This window comes from Salvia hispanica, chromosome 1, assembly GCF_029641045.1.
Source record: "Salvia hispanica isolate PSC_SH4W2 chromosome 1, Shi_PSC_v1, whole genome shotgun sequence".
Lineage (NCBI taxonomy): Eukaryota > Viridiplantae > Streptophyta > Magnoliopsida > Lamiales > Lamiaceae > Salvia > Salvia hispanica.
In genome coordinates this window covers 46,834,160-46,857,667 of record NC_142692.1, presented here as the reverse complement: position 1 = coordinate 46,857,667, position 23,508 = coordinate 46,834,160, and the positions used below count along the sequence as shown (strand labels likewise).

General features: G+C 39.3%; 4 protein-coding genes across 5 annotated transcripts; 2 read left to right on the top strand and 2 right to left on the bottom strand.

Moving 5' to 3' along the window:
- The first annotated feature begins 2,146 nt into the window (after positions 1 to 2,146).
- Positions 2,147 to 4,313, top strand: LOC125222035 (putative cysteine protease RD19C). The gene is made up of 4 exons (XM_048124429.2): positions 2,147 to 2,643; positions 2,977 to 3,096; positions 3,526 to 3,769; positions 3,848 to 4,313. Exons 1-4 carry the CDS (start codon positions 2,182 to 2,184, stop codon positions 4,123 to 4,125), a joined length of 1,104 nt encoding a protein of 367 aa, XP_047980386.1. The 5' UTR covers positions 2,147 to 2,181; the 3' UTR covers positions 4,126 to 4,313.
- A 1,636-nt stretch (positions 4,314 to 5,949) lies between these two features.
- On the bottom strand, positions 5,950 to 11,879 carry LOC125218824 (coatomer subunit alpha-1-like). The gene is made up of 3 exons (XM_048120603.2): positions 11,515 to 11,879; positions 9,856 to 10,350; positions 5,950 to 9,345 (listed from the first exon to the last, which is right to left on the bottom strand). Exons 1-3 carry the CDS (start codon positions 11,720 to 11,722, stop codon positions 6,392 to 6,394), a joined length of 3,657 nt encoding a protein of 1,218 aa, XP_047976560.1. The 5' UTR covers positions 11,723 to 11,879; the 3' UTR covers positions 5,950 to 6,391.
- A 2,600-nt stretch (positions 11,880 to 14,479) lies between these two features.
- Positions 14,480 to 15,097, top strand: LOC125220510 (uncharacterized). Its single transcript, XM_048122673.2, has one exon. The coding sequence runs from the start codon at positions 14,480 to 14,482 to the stop codon at positions 15,095 to 15,097; it is 618 nt and encodes a 205-aa protein (XP_047978630.2).
- Positions 15,098 to 16,370: 1,273 nt separating this feature from the next.
- LOC125218823 (coatomer subunit alpha-1-like) lies at positions 16,371 to 22,038 on the bottom strand. 2 transcript variants are annotated; one of them, XR_007176032.2, is made up of 4 exons: positions 21,650 to 22,038; positions 20,235 to 20,729; positions 16,656 to 19,748; positions 16,371 to 16,489 (listed from the first exon to the last, which is right to left on the bottom strand). XR_007176032.2 is itself a non-coding variant. In XM_048120602.2 (3 exons), exons 1-3 carry the CDS (start codon positions 21,855 to 21,857, stop codon positions 16,795 to 16,797), a joined length of 3,657 nt encoding a protein of 1,218 aa, XP_047976559.1. In that variant the 5' UTR covers positions 21,858 to 22,038; the 3' UTR covers positions 16,371 to 16,794. The 2 variants fall into 2 exon arrangements, 1 of the variants encoding a protein (XP_047976559.1); XM_048120602.2 differs by having other exon boundaries at positions 16,371 to 19,748.
- Between the last annotated feature and the right edge of the window lie 1,470 nt (positions 22,039 to 23,508).

Genomic DNA, 23,508 nt, shown 5'->3' with positions numbered 1-23,508 from the left:
GTGAACTACTTATTCGTTCAAATAGTTTGCTTTTTTATTTTCTTTTTTAAATAGTAGTATTACATTTTTCTTTATTTGTATGTATTACTATTAAACTCATATCGAATATTAAAATAGTACTCCTTCCGTTTCATAGTAGTGAAGTCATTTTGCCATTTTGATACGTTCCATAGTAATAGAGTTATTTCCTTTTATAGTAAAGTCAACATATTCTTTTCTCTTACTTTATTCTCCATCCATCTCTCTACCTTTTTCATTTCTTATTTTACCCATTTAACACAATTTTTCTTAGATTGCGTGCCGAAAATAAGCACATTCATTACTATGGAACGAACAGAGTATACAATCATCTGCTAAAATATGAAATGTTTCATTGAGAGTGGGTTGAGAAATGTACAAATATCTTTATGTTGTTGTTAATAATATTTTTAATTGTTTATAATATTACAAATACTTAGTTTAATTAGTTCTTATCTCTAAATATATTTTTATACCTATATACTCTATATTCTTTATTTTAAGTTAATATATCTTCACTATTTAAAAATCTTTTGTCCTGTACATAGCACATCTATTAACACTAGTTTTAATAACAATTCACAATAAGTTCTTCTATCCTCATATCCAAGAATCAGGGTTTTTTTCATGAGTTGGTTACTCCATCCGTCTCACAATAATTGTCACTCTTTTCAATTTCAGTCCATCCCACAACAATTGTCACACTTAATTTTTACCATAAATGATAAGTAGGTCTCTAATTCCACTAACTCACTTTACTCACATTTTATTATAAAATCAATATAAAAAAATGGGTCCTACATTCCACTAACTTTTCCAACCTACTTTTCTTTACATTTCTTAAAACACGTACCCACAATAAAAGTGACAATTATTGTAGGATGGATGGAGTATTTCTACATCCATATCTACGTGTTTGATATTAGAAAGTGACATGTTAATCGGTTAAAGCAAGTAGATCGAGTGATGTTCTGCATTTTTTGTTAACTACGAGATTGGAAGTATTTCAAAACTTGTAATAACAAATCATTGCTTGTTAGATTCCTACGACAGAATATCGTTTTTTATTTAGTCTTTTGCTTGTGATTATATCCATGTTAAGCACACTCAAAGATAGTCGGGCCATGAAAAGTCTATCTAATTTTTATTGTTTTAGAACATCGGATATGCCAAACTATTTGACCGAATTGATCTGATAGTACATTGTTTTCCTCGAGATGTTTAGTTTCACCCTTCTGAATTCATATCTCTCTTCAAAGCTCCTCAAGATTGTCTCTACCAATGTTTTCAAATCGGATCGATATGAAAATCGACATAGCTACTAGTTCATGATTCAATCAATCAAATCAATAACTCAAAACTTCGTTACATTCATTAAGTTTTCATCTAGAAAGTCTAGCAAGTGATTCACATTTATTTTATTCGCATACCAATGATCATGTTAGGATTTGGCCGTGTAACTTCTAACAACAAAGGTGTCTTGCGCTTTTAGTCTCAAACATTTTTTTATTATTGTTGATAATCTAAATGTTAATACATCAATGCTTTGCTGCAAGTTTTGATATAAAACTTGGGTTCATTTTAACCTACGGAAGGTAAAGAGGAGAAGGGGAGGAGGGAAATGATTTGAGAGTGAAGGGAAAACTTAATGATTTTCAATTTTAATACATGTATGCGCTATATGATTTTCATTTTTTTAATAAAATTCATTCTAAAAATATTCTGAAAACTTGAAATTTGTCATTCAAATTTTAAAAATTACTAAAAGATTGGTCACATACGGAGTAGTTTCAGCCAAAACTTTCAATCCAATTCACATTTTATCCTAATTCGAAGCTACCAGTAGTATGTTTATTTCTTATAAGTTTTATTGAATATCAACTACAGTTTTTATCCTAAAAAAGGTACATAATAAAATCAAAGAGCTTTTTGTAATGTCCATTGTGAAAAAAAAACAAACACCAGCATCGTGTAGTTGCAAAAATGAGCCCACAAGAAGACGAGATTTTTACGAAAACCATCCAAATTAGGCACACCACGATGACACGTGTCCTTATCTAACTTGCCTATACGTGCACCAATCACAAACGTCCTTACTACTATAAATCAGCTCACCCTAAAATATCTCATCACTCTGATTCCTTCTTCTCCACTCCATTAACAATGGCTCCTTTGACTTTCTCTCTTCTCCTCACTTTGTCCATCCTATCCTCCGCGCTGGCGTCCTTCCCCGCCGCCGACGATCCTCTCATCCGCCAGGTCGTATCCGAGGGCGAGGAGGCCGTGGACCAGCTCCTCCACGCCGACCACCACTTCACCCTCTTCAAGTCCAAGTACAGCAAGGCCTACCCCACCCAGGAGGAGCACGACTACCGATTCTCCGTCTTCAAGGCTAACCTGCGCCGCGCCAAGCGCAACCAGCTCCTCGATCCCTCCGCCGTCCACGGCGTCACCAAATTCTCCGACCTCACCCCCGAGGAGTTCGAGAGGAACTACCTAGGCCTCCACAAGCAGCGCCTCAAGCTGCCGGCCGACGCGCAGCAGGCGCCCAAGCTCCCGACCACCGATCTTCCTGCTGACTTCGATTGGAGAGAGCACGGAGCTGTTGGTGCTGTTAAGGATCAGGTTTTGTTTTATCAGCTTTTCTTCGAGTATATCTTCAATTAATTGGATTTGGCGTTACCAATTGCGTTTCCCCCCCTCTATCTAGCGTTGACCTAGGGTTTGTCCTGAATTTTTTCCTGCGATACCCTGTTTTATCGATGAATCGCACTTATAAGATGTTTTTGTTTCCTTTTTCTTTAAAGCACTTGCACATATCATTACTTTTTCGGGAAAGCTGCTGTGGGCAAATAGTTGGATTGTTTAATTGCTATCAAAATTCGTATGCTACTATGATTTATGCCGCATATAATCAATTGATTGGAGTGATTCTAATGGGTGAGGGTTGTAAAACAGGGTTCTTGCGGATCGTGTTGGTCGTTTAGTACAATTGGTGCGCTGGAAGGAGCACACTATCTAGCTACAGGGGAGCTCGTGAGCCTCAGTGAGCAGCAGCTTGTGGATTGTGATCATGAGGTCCGTCTTGTTTAGTTTTCTGCATAAGTAATGAAATATGCGCATTGAGTTAGGAAGCTGGATTATCTGCTTTGATCTGTTCCTGAGCTTTTTCACTATTCACTAATTCTGTTAGTTACCGTTGTTAAGGACTGTCATCAATAAGTTTGTTGTAGTTAGTTAGACCCTACTACTTGAATTTATATGATATGATGCACATGTTAGTACTGAACTCTACCGTCCTGAGAGAGTTTTCGTCTAATAGATGACAAGCTTTGTGCCACTTGTTATCATCTTATTTTGGGATTTTGTTGAATAGGAAACTTGTAAATTGGTAGTTAATCCTTAAAGATTTGTCTTTTACATACTGCAAGATATATCATTTTAAGCACATATCCTAAACTTGCTGGTATTTGTCGAGACACCAAACCTTCTTTTCCTTCCCTGCAGTGTGATCCAGCTGAGCGTAATTCCTGCGATTCTGGCTGCAATGGCGGGCTAATGAACAATGCATTTGAATACATCCTCAAGGCTGGTGGAGTCCAAACAGAGAAGGATTATCCTTACACCGGAGTTGATGGTCAATGCAAATTTAACCAGAATGGAATTGTTGCCGGTGTATCCAACTTCAGCGTTGTCTCTCTTGACGACGATCAAATTGCAGCAAATCTGGTTAAGCATGGCCCTCTTGCAGGTACCAGTCGCAGTTATGTTCAATTTTCACCACTCTAAAATAAATAAAAGCTTATGCTGATTGTGTACCTTGTTGTAGTGGGGATCAATGCACTCTGGATGCAGACATACATAAAAGGGGTTTCGTGCCCTTACATCTGCGGAAAATCTTTGGATCACGGTGTGCTTCTAGTGGGATACGGTGCAGCTGGGTATGCACCCATCCGCCTCAAGGATAAGCCATACTGGATCATCAAGAATTCATGGGGGCAAAGCTGGGGTGAGGACGGCTACTATAAGATCTGCAGGGGCCATAATCTTTGTGGAGTGGAGTCCATGGTATCAACTGTGACTGCAGTCAGTCTCAACTCTCAGTAACTATTCCAGTATTTCCAAATATTTACATGTATATGCACATACTGTGTATTTAAGAAGTGTGCATTGCTCATGTTGTAATCTTAGGATTTAGCTGCCTGCATATGTAATGTTGTGTAGATGCTGTTAATGTTGTCCGAAACTCCAAAGAATCTTATACTATTATTATTTCAGCTGTTGAACTTGCAGAATCTCTTGCTCAATGTGATGATGCTCTATGGGCCATTATTATACTAGTATGTATCCTCCCAAATTGTTGAGAGTGCTTTCATAATCTTTGTGCTGAAAAAGGAATCAATTTTTTCTTGATGTAGGAATGAATTTGTTATTCTTGTAGAATTTCATTTGTTTAATCTTAGTAGTTATACTGCTCATTGTTGGTTTTTTATTATATAGATAAATTTTTGACTTATTTACGATAGAGTTTTTCAGGTATTATTTCATTTTTCCTTTTCTGCTTAATTTTTAAAAATTTTAAATTCGGACCTCGTGATTTCTGCTTGGTGTGAAAATTAGAAACATTTCATATCATTATTGGTATTCGGATTCATTCATTGTCCAATACTATCGATTATAGGAAAGTTAATTGGATCTACATTTAATATTTAATCGTGTAAATCTGCAAATAAGAATGCAGAGGGTAAATTACCACCAGCCGATAAGATCATTAAAAATTTGATAAATGGGTGAGGATTAAGCTCAGAAAATATTGCTTCAAGGATTTGCCTATCATATTTTATATTTTTCAGTAATGATTAAGAAATAAAATAGCAAACATTTTCATTTACTTAAATACGTGCAATGATAAAACGTGAAATAGGGCATTTCGAATGTGAAAAAGTTGGCTCGACGAATCAAAATCATACCCACCTACACTTCCTTTAACAATAAACCAACAAGAAAAATAAATTAGTAGGTGTACTAATATGGAGAAGCATCGGACGGCTCAGTCACATGGATTTCAATTTTTTTAATCAAATTAGAGTAGAACATTATTGAACATTATTTCTAAGGTAAATTGATTGTAAAATCATGAACTTTTAAAATAGTTTAGTTTGTTCCATGAATTTTTACGGTTGCATGGAAAGTGATGAACTTTACTGGACTGTATAAATTTTTCATCCAATCCGATAGATTTCCATCACAAATTTATCTTACATTGCGTGTTGGAGGCGTGACTTGACAAATTTATAGATTATTCTGCATATTTTCACAATAATGATACTAGAAATAATCATCAATTGATTCAAACCCATCTGCCATTCCCATCATACTATCATCAAATTCGCCATTTACTTAAACCAAAATAAAACGATTACTTAATCAAAATTTCCTAATGGGAATCCCTCTTCTATACACTTTCTACCAACCTTCACAAACTGATACTCTTCTAGTAAATAAATAGGGATGACACTGATCTATTAATCTCTCAAGCATGAAAATATAAGGAAGAATATATATGTTGACGAATCACCCTGAGATCAACGAGAAGGAGGCCCTACTCACTAAAAACAATAAACCACAAGATCAGATCGAACTTTGATAAATTCTGAACTGGAATATTATACCCCGACAGATACACAGACTGACAAGATCTAGAAGGAAGGTTTTTCGAAAGCTTAGCCCCCGCTGAGAAAATCGGTATCAATCAGGTTAATTTCGTTTTGAGAACAAACATAGATCCCTTTAGGAAGAATAGTCAGTGATGTCAGCTCGAAGGGGAAGAAAGCCTCCCAGGGTATCTGATCCTTGCACAAATTCATCTGTCATCTAAAACACACTAACTTTCTATGTTCAAAACAATTGAAACAAAAAAAGAATAGCCTCTAAGAGCAACCAGAATTAGTGAACAAGCAATTTGAATCCAAGAAATATATGTCTATTACATCTGCAAAAATAGCACTAACATTTAGGGTCCCCCTCGGTACTAGGTAAATGCAAGTCGAGTAACACACACTACATATCCACACTGCATAAAAATGGGCAAAGTAGAAAATACTACACAAGTTTATTACAAGGGAAATGTAAAACTGCTACCATAAAAAAAGGCAGACGATTGCAGAAGGAAACAAAATATTGAGCAGATATGTAAATCCGAGAGAAGCATCTCAATCAATCTGAAGCTCCTACCTCTTAAGTCCCTCCAGGTGCTCAGAATCTGAAGCTCCTACCTTAATCACTCCATGCGCCCCTCACGGTCATCACAGGCATAGCCACTTTCTGAAAGTGTGAAGAGGTCAGACCAGAAACAAGCAGTTGTACAATCAAATCATCTTATTTGCGAAGGAGAACAAAACAAGCCAGATGCATCAGCTCCTACTGCCGCAAGATCACAAACAGTGCATAGCTGTCCTTGCTGAGATGGAACAAAATGTGTAGTGCAGTAGGGGCAGGTTACATCTCTTTGCCCCCTATATATTGGAACATAAGTCGCTCCACACACAACAAAAGGATTTCTAAAATCATAGTTGATCTGTGTTGCATCCGTCATATTCCTTTCAGCAGCCTGGAGAACCTGGCGAGCCTGTCTCGCTTGATTCTCATTATTTGGATTACTCTCCAGAAGCCGCCTTGCAAAGTTGGCTGCAGTACTCAGATTTCTTGCCTTGAAGCAAACAGTCATTGCACTGGTCAGCGCAAGTCTCAAGTGCGGGGGCTGGAGCTTGCAATGGGTGAAATATGCTGCAAGTTCCTGCTGACGAACTGGATCGTCCTTCAGTTCCCTCCTCTTAAGCTCCATTTGCAAGCCGAGGATATATTCCTTTACTACAATAACCAATTCCTTCACTTCATCCACCTCTCTTCTTGTTTCAACCACAACCAGAGGGATTGTGTGAAGAATTGACAGGAAATGTCGAAGAGCTTCAGAAAACTTTCCAGTGGTCGTTGCTTTGTAACCAGCCTTCAGCTTCTCGTCTAGTTGAGAGAAATTGAAGATAAGAGCAGGGGGGCCTCGCACATTGGGGCTCGCTGATTCACTCCAGCCTCTCTCTACTGCAATAGATATTACAGGTGCTGACGTACAGGCACGCAAGTAACTGTGACTGCCCAACTGAAGATCAATAAATTGTGACTTTAGAGGGGCGAAATTGCATATCCCTAACTGACGGCTCAATAAACGCAGTGCCGTATCAAAGTTTCCAGCAGCTGCATGTTCAGCAGCAAGAGATGACTTCTGGACCCAAATTTGGCTTACGGGCATACCAGGTGTGGGGCAAACAAAAACAGAAGAACGGGCATTAGTAGCCGCCTTTGGTGTATCGGCATCAGGAGGCAGATCTAGATCCTCAAGATCCCATCCTCCCTCCTCATCATTCTCATTGTGCACATCTTCCACATCCAGCCCCATATTAATGTCTCCATTCTGCAGATTATCCACATCACCAATATCCAACGACTCACCCCAATCAGCATCTGCAGCCTCTTCATACTCTTCTTCTGCACCTTTACCTGCATCGTCAAGAGAACCCTCAAATATGCCTTTACTCACCATTAATAAAGGCCAATCTCCAGCGCATAGCACTGGACTTGGGGGGATCAACAGAGAAGCTTTTCTCCCTTCAGGAAGAGAAGGAACATTATCTTCCAGGTTTGCAGACAGACGCTCCACTACGTCATGGAGCCCATGAATAGAAGCTGTTATGCAAGCAAGGGGCAAGTGACCCGCATTCTCCAGAATTTTCACACGCTCTCGCACATCACCAAGATATAACGCATCATGAAATTGGCCCATAACATCATTTTTCACCTCAGCAATTTTCATCATTTTCGACAACTTGTCCAGATTGCCAGTTATGAGATAATGAAAAGAAAGCCTCTCAAAGTTCTTTGTCTTCTGGTATGCATATTCAACAATTCCTGCATTTCCCTGCCGAAGAGCCTCTACTCCTAGCCTGTACCAGTAATCCTTCTCGTCAATTTTTTTAGCAGATTCTAGGGCTTTCTCAATGTTACCGCTTTCAAGGGCTAAGTTGAAGCGAGTTCTCTCATCCTTTACAAAATAGAGAGCAACTTGTGGGAAGCCCTTCTGTTGCAAATATGCAATCATGGCTTGTCCACATAGTTCCGAATTCTTTATCATGCTCATTACATGATCATATCTCTTCTTCAGCAGGGACAGCTTAAAAATATATTCTGTGGAATCAATAATGATAGGACGGTTTTTCCCATCTCGGTCCAGGCAAAAGATTGTATTCCCATATATCTTTGTTACATACACTGGAACATCCAAGGTCTTTATAATTCCACTATCCCCATTAGGCAGGCAGTACTTAATGTGTGTCAGTGTGGTGTAGATAAAAACACCATTATCATCCCATGATCCGCTCTTGACACGAATGGTCTCATGAAGAGTGCAGCGGTGCACAAGCTTTTTATCAGCAATGACAATTGAATGCTTGCTCAGTAACGCAACACTCTCCATATCCTGAGACCAAACCACATACCTAACAAAAGAGGCTTGAAGATCTCCAAGAACAATTCTTTGTTGGAGATCAAAAATGACAACCTTGTCCTCGGCCCGGCAGAGCAGGTTCCCAGTACCAGCATAATATATAGCATCAGTAGCGATAGGCAGAACACTCTTTTTCACTACTTCATTTTTTAGGTTCTTGACCAGGACTTGGTTGCTGCTCTTCTCAAGCACAGCAAACCTATTCCGAGCCACAAAAACAGCTGAACCACCCGCACCTCTTTTTGCCTCTTGAGCTGTGTCACCTCTGCCGTAGCTATCTTTGGGTATAACATAGAGCTCATATGAACCACCATCCACATCTGAGCAAACCAAAATCGCATTCTCAGTAGGACTGTAAGAGAGAGTTCGTGGCGCTTGATTCAAACCATTAGAGCCAGGACGACGGATTGGAATCAGTTGTGTATCTTTCTGAGTGGAATACTCAAAAGAGCGCAGAAACCGGTCCTTGACATAAAACACAGAGTCCCCACTGACAGAAAAGGCAGGGCGTTCTCTCTCAAGCTTAAAAACAATCATGCCACTATCATGACCAGCAGCAAGTAGATTCATCTCGGGGTGGGCAGAGAGGATCCAGAACCTGTCATGCTCCCTGCGAAATGTCTGCAAGCCAGTTCTTTTAGTAGCATCCCAAACTCTGATGCTCTTATCTTCTGAATTTGATACAATAATGTCCTGCCTTGAATGGAACAGGACACAGGAAACATTATTCATGTGTCCTCTCAATGTGTCCACCTCCCAAGCTTTTGTATCTGAAAAATATATCATGTAGTGATATTATTGAATAACTATACATGTATACATGACTAGAGCAAAGTAGGACTTTACATAAAATGTCTGAATAACTCAATTCCTACATTCTCAATTTAGCTAATTGGAAGTGTCGCAATTAGCAGCAAACAACACCATCTTGTAATCCTAAACTAACGGCATAGAAAACCTAAAAAAAACTCACCAACTCAAAATTGAAAACATATATCTGTCATGTGATGAACTGACACAAATCATAGCTACTCTGTAAACCGAAAGAAAAAAATTCTAAAAGTTAAACATCAAGAGTGGTTTACAGCAAATCCGGACGACCAAGTCAACATAAACATTGAAGATGAGATGTATAGGTCTCCCTTTACCCAAAAGGGTAGTACCTTTCTTGATATAAAAAAAATCTCCCAGACAATAAATACACATACTTTATATTACTGTTATAAAGTAACAGTATATCTCAAGTAGTACTTCAAACATTAGTGATCAAGCTAACATACCATTCATGCGCCAGATCTTTACTTGGCGGTCATCAGCTCCAGAAACAATCAGAGGGAGAGTTGGATGAAAAGAAGCCCAGTTGACCCCTCGATCATGACCTTCCAGTACATACTTCACAACAGCATCAACACCACCAAAGAAGTCTGCATTCATTTGAGATAATCGTAGAATGTCATCAGCAGGAGATACTGTTTTCTTCCTCAAGGCACCAATATCCCAAACACGGACAGTCTGATCCAAAGAGGCTGAAACAACCAAGTCTTCTTTGGGGTGAAATGAAGCACACATGACATAGTGGTTGTGCCCCGTTAACACAGAAATGCAAGTCCGTGACTGCCAGTTCCATATTCTGATTGTCTGATCATCACTTGCACTTACTATCCAAGGATACTCATGATGGAATTGGACAGTCCGGATATAGTCAAGATGGCCAAGAAGAGTAAATAGGCACCTATGCAATTTATAATTCCACACCTTAATTTTGTAATCATCACCTGAAAAAAGAAAATATTGGTGCATGAATAAAAAATGCTCTAGTATCAATCCACCAATCATACTCCGCAAACTATTCTAATGGGACCTTGAGTTTCATCAAATTAATTCATGTACTTTTATGTAGGAGTCAGCTCGACTAAGAGTTACATATCAATCTATTGTCATGACCAACAAAGGACAATCATCAAAAGTGTTATGTAAACCTGAGGCACAAAGACCTCCTATTGATAAGAGTTGGTAGGCACAATGAAATTAGTTGCTATTTGTGGACTTTAAAATGTGTATCTGTTCTATTCACAAAGGAACATACCACAAAAATAACAAGCAAGTGGGAAAGACATAGAGCCGGAATACCTTTGACTACTATGAGAAAAAGAGTGAACGGCATGACATTCACAAAGATAGCTAATTAACTAGATTGCTAGATGCATCAGATTGAAACTCGCTAGTGTCTGTCTATACTACGCAAAAGATCATACTATAAAGGATCTTGTAAGGTGAAATTAACAAGATGAGAAAAATCTTACAGAATCAAATCCACAGCTCCAAAGGCACAATATTCCTCTAGCATTAATCAAAATAAATGAAAACCGGAGAGAAACCGCATAGGACATGAAGACCTATAGATAGGTTCACTGACTTAACAGCCCTATGTTAGAATGATAAAAAACCCACACCTTTTGGAATTACATAACGACACACTAAACATGGTACCCCCATTGATGAGATGGCCTAAATTATGGGACGTGGAAGTCAAGATCAGCACTGAACTACACACACTGTCTTCTAATTACTGGACCAGATACATGAACTAGGATGTTATTTTACTAACAGTGAACATAAAATTAAACCGGTAATCAGTCACTTAAACAGAAAACAAACGGTTTAGCATAAAAAAGCATACTGGATCTAATAATCCAGTAAATTCACTACAGTGATCACAGAACTGGAAAAACAATGATACAGTCACAAATCAACAACATGAATCAAAATTAAAAAATCAACCAACAACCATCGAAATCAACAGATCCGCAAAAAAACACTCAAGTAACTCCGAAAAGCGCAAATACACAACAGAGCAAGCATGGATCGCATTGCAATAACACAATCCCAAAAAACGTCCAGAAGGAAATAAAAAAATGAGAAGGCGACAAAATTCGGACCTCCGGAGACGAAAAGCGGCTGGGATTTGTGGAAATGGACGCCCCGAACGGGGCCGTCGTGCTCATCGAATCGGTCGATGAGGGTGCCCATGCGGTAATCCCAGAGCTGGATCACGCCGCTGTGAAGACTTGCGAGGATCCATGGGCGCTTGCTGTGAAAGCTCAAGCCTTTCACTCGATTGCTCTTAGTCTCGAATTTCGTCAGCATTTTCAGCCAATCGTCTCTCCACCGACGATCGGGGACGGTGAAGGAATGGAGAGATCTGAGGTTGGTGCCAGAATTCGGAAACCCTGATCAAGATTTAGAGTATTTCCCACCATTTACAATAAATTCAACATGCTAACTGCTCAGTACTGTGGAGTACAACTATTTACCCCACACTTAAATTCTCTTTAATCACAAATTTTGAAAAAGATTTTAGTTTTGTATTAATATAAACTTATAATACTCCTTTCGTCCCATCAACGAGGATCACCTACAACTTTTCCTACAACATCTCCTACTCCAATCCTCACACTAAAATTAAGATAAAATTGGTAAAATAAAAGAGAGGAAGAAAATGATAGTTAAAAATTTAAAATAGTGTCAGGGGGTGAAAATTTAAAATAGTGTCAGGGGGTGTTCGGTTTATAAAATTGTATCCCAAAATTAAATTAGTAATGTGTTTAGTTAATAAGATTTAGTCCCCCAACTCAATCCTAAATGGGTACTTATGGGATAATTAGTCATAGCCCTCCGATACTCTAGTCAGCCCTCTATGACTAAAATAATCTCACAACTCAATCTTAAATTAACTTAGTATTTTTTATCTAGGAAACCGAACACTACCTTAATGTATAATGAGACTTACATTATTAATTTAATATAACTTTCTAAAATGAAATGCATATATTTTTATGGGACAAAGTGAAAACTAAAAATATAATTAATTTTAAAGTACATTTAAGCTGATTGTCTAGTTTATATAATCGGAGATAGTCTTTATACTCCCTCCGTCCCCTAAATATTGTTCCATTTTGTTTTAAGAAATATAATGAAAAGTTAGTGAAATATGTGTCTTACTTTTATATATTAGTTTTATAATAAAATGTGAGTAGGAATGAGTCATTGGACTATGGATCCACTACAAAAGATGATAAAAAGTGAAATGGAACAAATTTTATGGAACGGAGGAAAATAGAAAAATGGGACAAACTTTTAGGAACGGATGGAGGACGGAGCATCCGTGAAAAAATGGGGAATGTTAACTAAATGGTTGTGGAATAAGAGAGGGGGTGTAGGCCGTAGGGTAGAGAAATTGAGTTATTGCTTTGCGTTTTGAGGTTGGATCCCTATCATCCACTGAATTTTAGAGTTATATTATTTGTTTATATTTGCAAAGGGACGAAGGAGATTTGCATAACATCCTTGCGTTGCATTTTGCCACAGGAGTTTAGATCCAAATCTCGAATATCTTAAAACGGTATTACCAATGCTTACATGCTTACCGCTTATGGTTACTACTTAGTACTCCCTATACAACATATTAATCTACTGTATTTAATCACTAAGCACCTAAATAATTTCATAAGCAATAAAAAATTAATGTCAAAATACCGGTTCTACACATGCTTCAACAAAGTTTTGGGCTAAATCACAGAAATCTATTGAACCAAAATAAGTTGACTAAATAAATTACGCTTAAAAGTTAAAACTAGTTCAAGTTTTGATTTCGGGATAAAATTGGCCAATTGAGGGTTGAACATAGTAGGCTAAGCTAGCATTGACCATTCCTCAATTCCTAAGGGCGTAGCATTTATTTTGCATAAGAGAAAGATATATAGTGTCCATAAATCTAAACTACGTTGTCCTCTATGACAATTGACATGTGCAACAATACATCATGGACTCATGGTAAAGTAAGATTTATTTTTACTTACAAAAAAGAACTATATACATGTCTCAACATGTAAAAATCAATAAGTATATTTTGACTTAGATGGAGCTTCAAGACAAACATAGGTTTGTCTTTCATCATACTGTCTTTAGATTGTCCGCCCGATGCATCGTGCGTGCTATCGTTCGCCATTGTAGCTTTGCGGATGATGCCCGATGCATCATCCGCCCCATTGCGGGTCACGCGGACGATGCAACGCGTTTTTTTTTTTATTTATTTCTTATCTGTATATACCTCACATTTCTCATTCCATTTTCCACACTTTTCTCTCTCATCTCTCATCAATTCTCTTTTCCCCCACACCAATCTTTCTCTCACTAAAAAAATGAGACATGGCAACGACTGGAGTACCTGGAGTAGCTCGGAGGGCATTACTCGGAACTTGACTTGGGCCTTATTCGATTGCGTTCACGAGGCTGAGTGTTTGGCCAAAATGGAGTGCGAGCGTGAAGCGGTGGAGTAGGTCCAAGCGGAGCAGATCCAGAGGCCGATTCGACGTCGGACATTTGTCCGCCGCGAGCACGACTTTGCTCACCAATGTCTATTCGTAGACTATTTTGCCGAGGAACCACAATGGGGCTCGACAGTTTTTCACCACCGGTTTAGAATGTGTAGGGATCTTTTTCTCCGCATTGTCCACACATTGGAGGCACGTGATCAATACTTCCAGTATTGGGAAGATGGTATCGGCAGACCCGGACTTATGCCGTTGCAGAAGTGCACAGTTGCAATCTGACAGTTGGCCTACGGCACCACGACAAACATGTTCGACGAGTACCTTCATGTCGGGGAGACAACTAGCGCGAGTGCCTGAAGAAATTTTGCAGGGGAGTTGTGGAGGCTTTCCACAACACATATTTGCAAAAGCAGACTACTGAAGATTGTCAGGCCCTGATGAACATGCACGAGATGGTGCACGGCTTTCCTAGAATGCTAGGAGCATAGATTGTATGCACTGGGAGTGGAAGAATTGTCCGACGGTGTGGAGAGGCCAATTTACTAGTGGATACAAGGGCAGCCACTCGACAATGATCCTCGAAGCCATCGCTGACCATCGACTTTGGATCTGGCATGCTTACTTCGATATGGCGGGGTCGAACAACGATATCAACGTCCTGAACTCATCGTATCTCTTCACCGAGCAATGCAACGGCAATGGCCCGACCATCGAGTTCACTGCAAACGGCCGCAAGCATCATATGGGGTACTACTTGGCCGATGACATATACCCGAGGTGGTCTGTATTTTTTAATACAATCAGCTGCCCAACGGATCGTCATCGAGCTTTATTTGCGCAACGGCAGGAGGCTGCACGGAAGGGTGTGGAACGGGTATTTGGTGTGCTCCAAGCGTGGTGGGCAACAGTGAATGGTCCGACGCGTTTCTGGTACAAGGAAGTCATCGCCGATGTCATGTATGCGTACATCATCTTGTATAACATGATAGTCGAGCACGAAGGTGGAAGTGTCACTGATTGGGGCGATGATGAAGCTGGATCTAGCACGGCGACTCCGCCCCACGTTCGAGGAAGACTGATGGGCTACAATGACGTTCTAGCGGCACAGGCCTCAATGCGCAACCAACAAGACCATGCTCGGCTCATGTCCGACATAGTTGAAGAAATTTGGGAACGTAACCGCCGCTGAATTGTAGTTTTTTATAAGTATTTTGTATTGTTCTCTTTCAACTCTCAATAAAATGACGTTTTTTTAAAAATTTTGTTGTATTACAATTTCATTATATATTCAAATACTAAATAAAAAGTAAAATAAATATAAAAGATAAATAAAATGCTATAAGCCGGAGTATAGGGCAGGCTATAGGGCATTCCACTGTAGGTGAATGGGTAGGAGGTCAAAATGCTGATGTGGTGGAGGATAGGGCACCCTATAGGGCGAAGTAATAAGGCGACCACTGTGGATCTTCCTGTATGGGGCAGCATCGGATGGCTCAGTCACATGGATTTCAACTTCACTCTTATTGATCAAATAAAAGTAAAATTGAAGACTATTTTATTAATCGAGCATTAGGGTTCTAAAGAATTGTTAGGTAATCATCTTCTTACATTGAGAAAAGCATTATTAAATCTAGAAAAAAGTACCAACTCGGAATAGTCTTGAACTCAATTATCAAAATGTGTTGAGATTTATAGATAGTTGAAATTGGTGTTTGAGAGGAAATTATTTTTCTTTATAAACTTCGAATTGGGTGTTGAAATTTCCATCATACTATCATCAAATTCACCATTTACGTAAACCAAAATCGTACGATTACTAATCATACTTTTCAAATGGGAAGGGAAGCCAAACCGTCCTATACACTTTCCACCAACCTCGACAGTCTGGTACTATTTTAGTAAGTTCAAAGGGCTGACATTAAGCTATTAAGGCCCCCAAGCATGAAAATGTAAGGAATAATATCCGTCCATTAAAAATAGACAATGTTGTAATAGTACAAGCTTTAATGTGCAATTGATAAAGTTCAGGAGAGGGAAAATGTGGTGGAAGTAATGTTAGTAGATAGTGGTATGGAAACAATGTTAGTGGATTGTCACAAACCACCGTAAAAATTCTGACCTTTCAATAGAGCAGACGCGAACTGAGATCAACGAGAAGAAGACCCTACTCACTAGAAACAATTGCATCACAAAATCAGATAACCAAACCCCACAACAGATATACTAACTAAGATCAATAGTAGAAGGAAGGTTTTTCGAAGAGTAGAATCGGTATCAATCAGGTTAATTTCATTTTGAGAACAAACATGATCCCTTAAAGAAGAATAGGCAGTGATGCCAGTTCGAAGGGGAAGAAAGCCTACCGGGTTATCTGATCCTTATACAAATTCACCTATCATCCAAACACATTAAATTTATATAAATAATTGAAACAAAAAAATAGCCTCGAAGAGCAACCAGAATAAGTGAACAAGCAATTTGAATCCAAGAAATATATGTCTATTACATCTGCAAAAATAACATTTAGGGTCCATCGGTACTAGGTATATGCACGTCGAGTAACGCACACTAAATATCCACACTGCATAAAATTGGTCAAAGTCAAAAATCTTACACAAGTTTATTACTACAAGGGAAATGTAAACTGTTACTATAAAAAAAAAGGCAGACGGATTGCAGAAGGAAACAAAATATTGAGCAGATATGTAAATCCGAGAGAAGCGTCTCAATCAATCTGAAGCTCCTACCTCTTAAGTTTCTCCACGCGCTCTCAATCTGAAGCTCCTACCTTAGTCTCTCCAGGCGCCCGTCACGGTCATCACAGGCATAGCCACTTTCTGAAAGTGTGAAAAGGTCAGAACAGAAACAAGCAGTTGTACAATCAAATCATCTTATTTGCGAAGGAGAACAAAACAAGCCAGATGCATCAGCTCCTACTGCCGCAAGATCACAAACAGTGCATAGCTGTCCTTGCTGAGATGGAACAAAATGTGTAGTGCAGTAGGGGCAGGTTACATCTCTTTGCCCCCTATATATTGGAACATAAGTCGCTCCACACACAACAAAAGGATTTCTAAAATCATAGTTGATCTGTGTTGCATCCGTCATATTCCTTTCAGCAGCCTGGAGAACCTGGCGAGCCTGTCTCGCTTGATTCTCATTATTTGGATTACTCTCCAGAAGCCGCCTTGCAAAGTTGGCTGCAGTACTCAGATTTCTTGCCTTGAAGCAAACAGTCATTGCACTGGTCAGCGCAAGTCTCAAGTGCGGGGGCTGGAGCTTGCAATGGGTGAAATATGCTGCAAGTTCCTGCTGACGAACTGGATCGTCCTTCAGTTCCCTCCTCTTAAGCTCCATTTGCAAGCCGAGGATATATTCCTTTACTACAATAACCAATTCCTTCACTTCATCCACCTCTCTTCTTGTTTCAACCACAACCAGAGGGATTGTGTGAAGAATTGACAGGAAATGTCGAAGAGCTTCAGAAAACTTTCCAGTGGTCGTTGCTTTGTAACCAGCCTTCAGCTTCTCGTCTAGTTGAGAGAAATTGAAGATAAGAGCAGGGGGGCCTCGCACATTGGGGCTCGCTGATTCACTCCAGCCTCTCTCTACTGCAATAGATATTACAGGTGCTGACGTACAGGCACGCAAGTAACTGTGACTGCCCAACTGGAGATCAATAAATTGTGACTTTAGAGGGGCGAAATTGCATATCCCTAACTGACGGCTCAATAAACGCAGTGCCGTATCAAAGTTTCCAGCAGCTGCATGTTCAGCAGCAAGAGATGACTTCTGGACCCAAATTTGGCTTACGGGCATACCAGGTGTGGGGCAAACAAAAACAGAAGAACGGGCATTAGAAGCCGCCTTTGGTGTATCGGCATCAGGAGGCAGATCTAGATCCTCAAGATCCCATCCTCCCTCCTCATCATTCTCATTGTGCACATCTTCCACATCCAGCCCCATATTAATGTCTCCATTCTGCAGATTATCCACATCACCAATATCCAACGACTCACCCCAATCAGCATCTGCAGCCTCTTCATACTCTTCTTCTGCACCTTTACCAGCATCGTCAAGAGAACCCTCAAATATGCCTTTACTCACCATTAATAAAGGCCAATCTCCAGCGCATAGCACTGGACTTGGGGGTATCAACAGAGAAGCTTTTTTCCCTTCAGGAAGAGAAGGAACATTATCTTCCAGGTTTGCAGACAGACGCTCCACTACGTCATGGAGCCCATGAATAGAAGCTGTTATGCAAGCAAGGGGCAAGTGACCCGCATTCTCCAGAATTTTCACACGCTCTCGCACATCACCAAGATATAACGCATCATGAAATTGGCCCATAACATCATTTTTCACCTCAGCAATTTTCATCATTTTCGACAACTTGTCCAGATTTCCAGTTATGAGATAATGAAAGGAAAGCCTCTCAAAGTTCTTTGTCTTCTGGTATGCATATTCAACAATTCCTGCATTTCCCTGCCGAAGAGCCTCTACTCCTAGCCTGTACCAGTAATCCTTCTCGTCAATTTTTTTAGCAGATTCTAGGGCTTTCTCAATGTTACCGCTTTCAAGGGCTAAGTTGAAGCGAGTTCTCTCATCCTTTACAAAATAGAGAGCAACTTGTGGAAAGCCCTTCTGTTGCAAATATGCAATCATGGCTTGTCCACATAGTTCCGAATTCTTTATCATGCTCATTACATGATCATATCTCTTCTTCAGCAGGGACAGCTTAAAAATATATTCTGTGGAATCAATAATGATAGGACGGTTTTTCCCATCTCGGTCCAGGCAAAAGATTGTATTCCCATATATTTTTGTTACATACACTGGAACATCCAAGGTCTTTATAATTCCACTATCCCCATTAGGCAGGCAGTACTTAATGTGTGTCAGTGTGGTGTAGATAAAAACACCATTATCATCCCATGATCCGCTCTTGACACGAATGGTCTCATGAAGAGTGCAGCGGTGCACAAGCTTTTTATCAGCAATGACAATTGAATGCTTGCTCAGTAACGCAACACTCTCCATATCCTGAGACCAAACCACATACCTAACAAAAGAGGCTTGAAGATCTCCAAGAACAATTCTTTGTTGGAGATCAAAAATGACAACCTTGTCCTCGGCCCGGCAGAGCAGGTTCCCAGTACCAGCATAATATATAGCATCAGTAGCGATAGGCAGAACACTCTTTTTCACTACTTCATTTTTTAGGTTCTTGACCAGGACTTGGTTGCTGCTCTTCTCAAGCACAGCAAACCTATTCCGAGCCACAAAAACAGCTGAACCACCCGCACCTCTTTTTGCCTCTTGAGCTGTGTCACCTCTGCCGTAGCTATCTTTGGGTATAACATAGAGCTCATATGAACCACCATCCACATCTGAGCAAACCAAAATCGCATTCTCAGTAGGACTGTAAGAGAGAGTTCGTGGTGCTTGATTCAAACCATTAGAGCCAGGACGGCGGATTGGAATCAGTTGTGTATCTTTCTGAGTGGAATACTCAAAAGAGCGCAGAAACCGGTCCTTGACATAAAACACAGAGTCCCCACTGACAGAAAAGGCAGGGCGCTCTCTCTCAAGCTTAAAAACAATCATGCCGCTATCATGACCAGCAGCGAGTAGATTCATATCGGGGTGGGCAGAGAGGATCCAGAACCTGTCATGCTCCCTGCGAAATGTTTGGAGGCCAGTTCTTTTAGTAGCATCCCAAACTCTGATGCTCTTATCTTCTGAATTTGATACAATAATGTCCTGCCTTGCATGGAACAGGACACATGAAACATTATTCATATGACCTCTCAATGTGTCCACCTCCCAAGCTTTTGTATCTGAAAATATATATCATATATTGATATTATTGAAGAAATATATATGTACACATGACTAGAGCAAAGTAGGGCTTAACTTAAAATGTGTGAATAGCAAAGCAAGATCTACCCTAAACTAATGCCATAGCAAACACCCCCCCCCCCCCCTCCAAAAAAAAAACTCACCAACTCAAAATTGAAAGCTTAAATCTGATTTTACCTTTAAATATTAACAACTACTCCACTTTGCAAACTAAAGCAAACAATTTCTAAAAGTTATATTTAAGAAACATCAAGTGTGGTTTACAGCAAATCCGGAAAAACATGTCAACATAAACATTGAAGATTGAGATGTTTAGGTCTCCCTTTTACTGATAGGGCAATACCTTTTCTCAATATCAAAGTCAAAACTGTTCAGACAATAAATACATATCCATTTTATTACTCTTATAAAATAACAGAATATCACAAATAGCATTTCAAACACCAAAGATCAAGCAGACATACCATTCATGCGCCAGATCTTTACTTGGCGGTCATCAGCTCCAGAAACAATCAGAGGGAGAGTTGGATGAAAAGAAGCCCAGTTGACCCCTCGATCATGACCTTCCAGTACATACTTCACAACAGCATCAACACCACCAAAGAAGTCTGCATTCATTTGAGATAATCGCAGAATGTCATCAGCAGGAGATACTGTTTTCTTCCTCAAGGCACCAATATCCCAAACACGGACAGTCTGATCCAAAGAGGCTGAAACAACCAAGTCTTCTTTGGGGTGAAATGAAGCACACATGACATAGTGGTTGTGCCCCGTTAACACAGAAATGCAAGTCCGTGACTGCCAGTTCCATATTCTGATTGTTTGATCATCACTTGCACTTACTATCCAAGGATACTCATGATGGAATTGGACAGTCCGGATATAGTCAAGATGGCCAAGAAGAGTAAATAGGCATCTATGCAATTTATAATTCCACACCTTAATTTTGTAATCATCACCTGCAGAAAGAAAATATTGGTGGATGAATTAAAAAATGCTCTAGTATCTATCCAAATATCATACTCTGCAAAATAATCTAATGGGACCCCGAGTTTCATCAAATTAATTCACAAACTTTCCTATAGGAGTCAGCTGGACTAGCATGCACAAACATGACTACTTAACTAGATTACTGGATGTACCAGATTGAACTCACTGGTTTTTTTGTCTGTTCTACACAAAAGATCATAGGACTATAAAGGATCCGGTAAGGTGAAAGGAACATGATGAGAAAAATCTTACAGAATAAATTCAGCTCCAAAGACACAATATTCCACTAACAATCAACCAAGATAAATGAAAACCAGAAAGAAACCGCATAGGACATTAAGACCTATATATAGGTTCACTGACTTAACAGTCCTATGTTAGAATGATACTAAAACCATACCTTTTGGAATTACATAACGACACACTAAACATGGCACCCCCATTGATGAGATGGCCTAAATTATGGGATGTGGAAATCAAGATCAGCACTGATCTACACACACTATCTTCTAATCACTGGACCAAATAGGTGAACGCAAATGTTATTTTACTAACAGTGAACATAAAATTAAACCAGTTATCAGTCACTTAAACGGAAAATAAATCGTTAAGTATCAAAAAGCATACTGGATCTAATCAACCATTAAATTCACTACAGTGATCACAGAACTGGCAAAACAATGATACACTCACAAATCAACAACATGAATCAAAATTCAAAAATCAACCAACAACCACCAAATTCAGCAGATCCGCAAAAATCACTCAAGTAACTCCGAAAAGCGCAAATAAACACCAGAGCAAGCATGGATCGCATTGCAATAACACAATCCAAATCATCGTCCAGGCAAAGGAAATAAAAAAAATGAACAGGCGACAAAATTCGGACCTCCGGAGACGAAAAGCGGCTGCGATTTGTGGAAATGGACGCCGCGAACGGGGCCGTCGTGCTCATCGAATCGGTCGATGAGGGTGCCCATGCGATAATCCCAGAGCTGGATCACGCCGCTGTGAAGACTTGCGAGGATCCATGGACGCTTGCTGTGAAAGCTCAAGCCTTTCACTCGATTGCTCTTGGTCTCGAATTTCGTCAGCATTTTTAGCCAATCGCCTCTCCACCGATGATCGGAGACGGTGAAGGAATGGAGAGATCTGAGATTGGTGCCAGAATTCGGAAACCCTGATCGAGATTTAGATCTGTGAAAAAATGGGGAATGTTAACGACATTGGTGTGGGATAAGAAAAGGGGTGTAGGTTAGAGAAATTGAGTAATTGCTTTGCGTTTACTACAACCGGTAATCGGGTTTGGATCCAAATCTCGGATCTTAAAACGGTTTTACCAATGCTCAGCTTATATTAATCTACTGCATTTAATGATTATGCACGTAAATAAAGTCATTAAGCAATAAAAGTTTAATGTCAAAATACTGACTCTACAAAAAGTTTTGGGCTAAATCTGATTTCAGGAATCTATTGAAATAGTTCTGCTTATGGGATTATTGACATTTGATTATAGAAAAATATTCTAGTACTATATAAATTAGTGAAAAATGATCGAATCAAATTGGGGGTTGAACATAGTAGGGCAGTTCCTAAAGCCGTAGCATGCATCTTTTTAGGGAATTGGTAACAGAGAATGAGGGGAACCGGACTGCGAGAATGTGTGGTGTGATTCGGTCCGGTGCATTAGACCATGTTTATCGGTGGGGGTGGTCGGCCTCCACCTCATTTTGCAATTAAAAAAAGGAAAATGTTTTAGAGACATAATGTCTCCAAGCGATAATGCTATAATGAGGTTAAAATAGTCATTTTAGATTATTTTAAATTTTTATTTAAATTTATGTTTTGTACATGTACCATACTACCCTTATGCATATGAAACATTTATTTGTATTTAAAAATTACTTGCTTAGGAAAGTTATGTGTATACTTATGGATGGCTTGATTTAAGCAAATATATATTCAAATCTTCTTATCAATCTCTCATAAATTTCCAAACAACTTGTTAGGTAATATTAGTTTATTTAAATTCATTACATAAATATGCTTTTGAAGTATTCTTTCTAACTTCACCTAATACGTATTAGTTTATTTAAAATTTAATTTAATATAATGAATTAACCTGTATTTAAATAATACTTTATACAATATTTTTTAAATTCTAAACTTATAGGTATTTAATAGATTTAATAAAATAATTATTTAATATTATTAAAATACTTTATACAAGAATGACTATTACTATTTTAATAATTATTTAGTACTAATAAAATAATTAGATGTGAATGACTATTACTATTTCGTTGGACAATAACACTAAGAAATTAAGAGCACTCCCAATGGAGGTGGCGAATTCTCGGCGATAAATCGCCGATTATCGCCGAATTATCGCCGGCCATTGTGGCGAAGTCGGCGATAATTCGGCGATAATGTTACCGTTGCTTCGCCGAGTGGCGATTTATCGCCGGATTATCGCCGAGCGATCGCCGGCCACTGTGGGCGACGCTCGGCGATAATCGGCGATTTTTAAAATTTTTTTTTTTTTTTTTGGCCGAACGGCTATTTTATCCCACCCCTATAAATATTTCATCCTCTTCCTCCATTCATCACCCACAAACTTCATTCACACAAATTTTCAATCTTTTTTCTCTCCATCTTTATTAAATGAGTTCTGATTCATCGTCTCGTGCTCAGTCCGACCATCATTCTTGAAGCCGTTGCCGACCAACGGCTTTGGATTTGGCATGC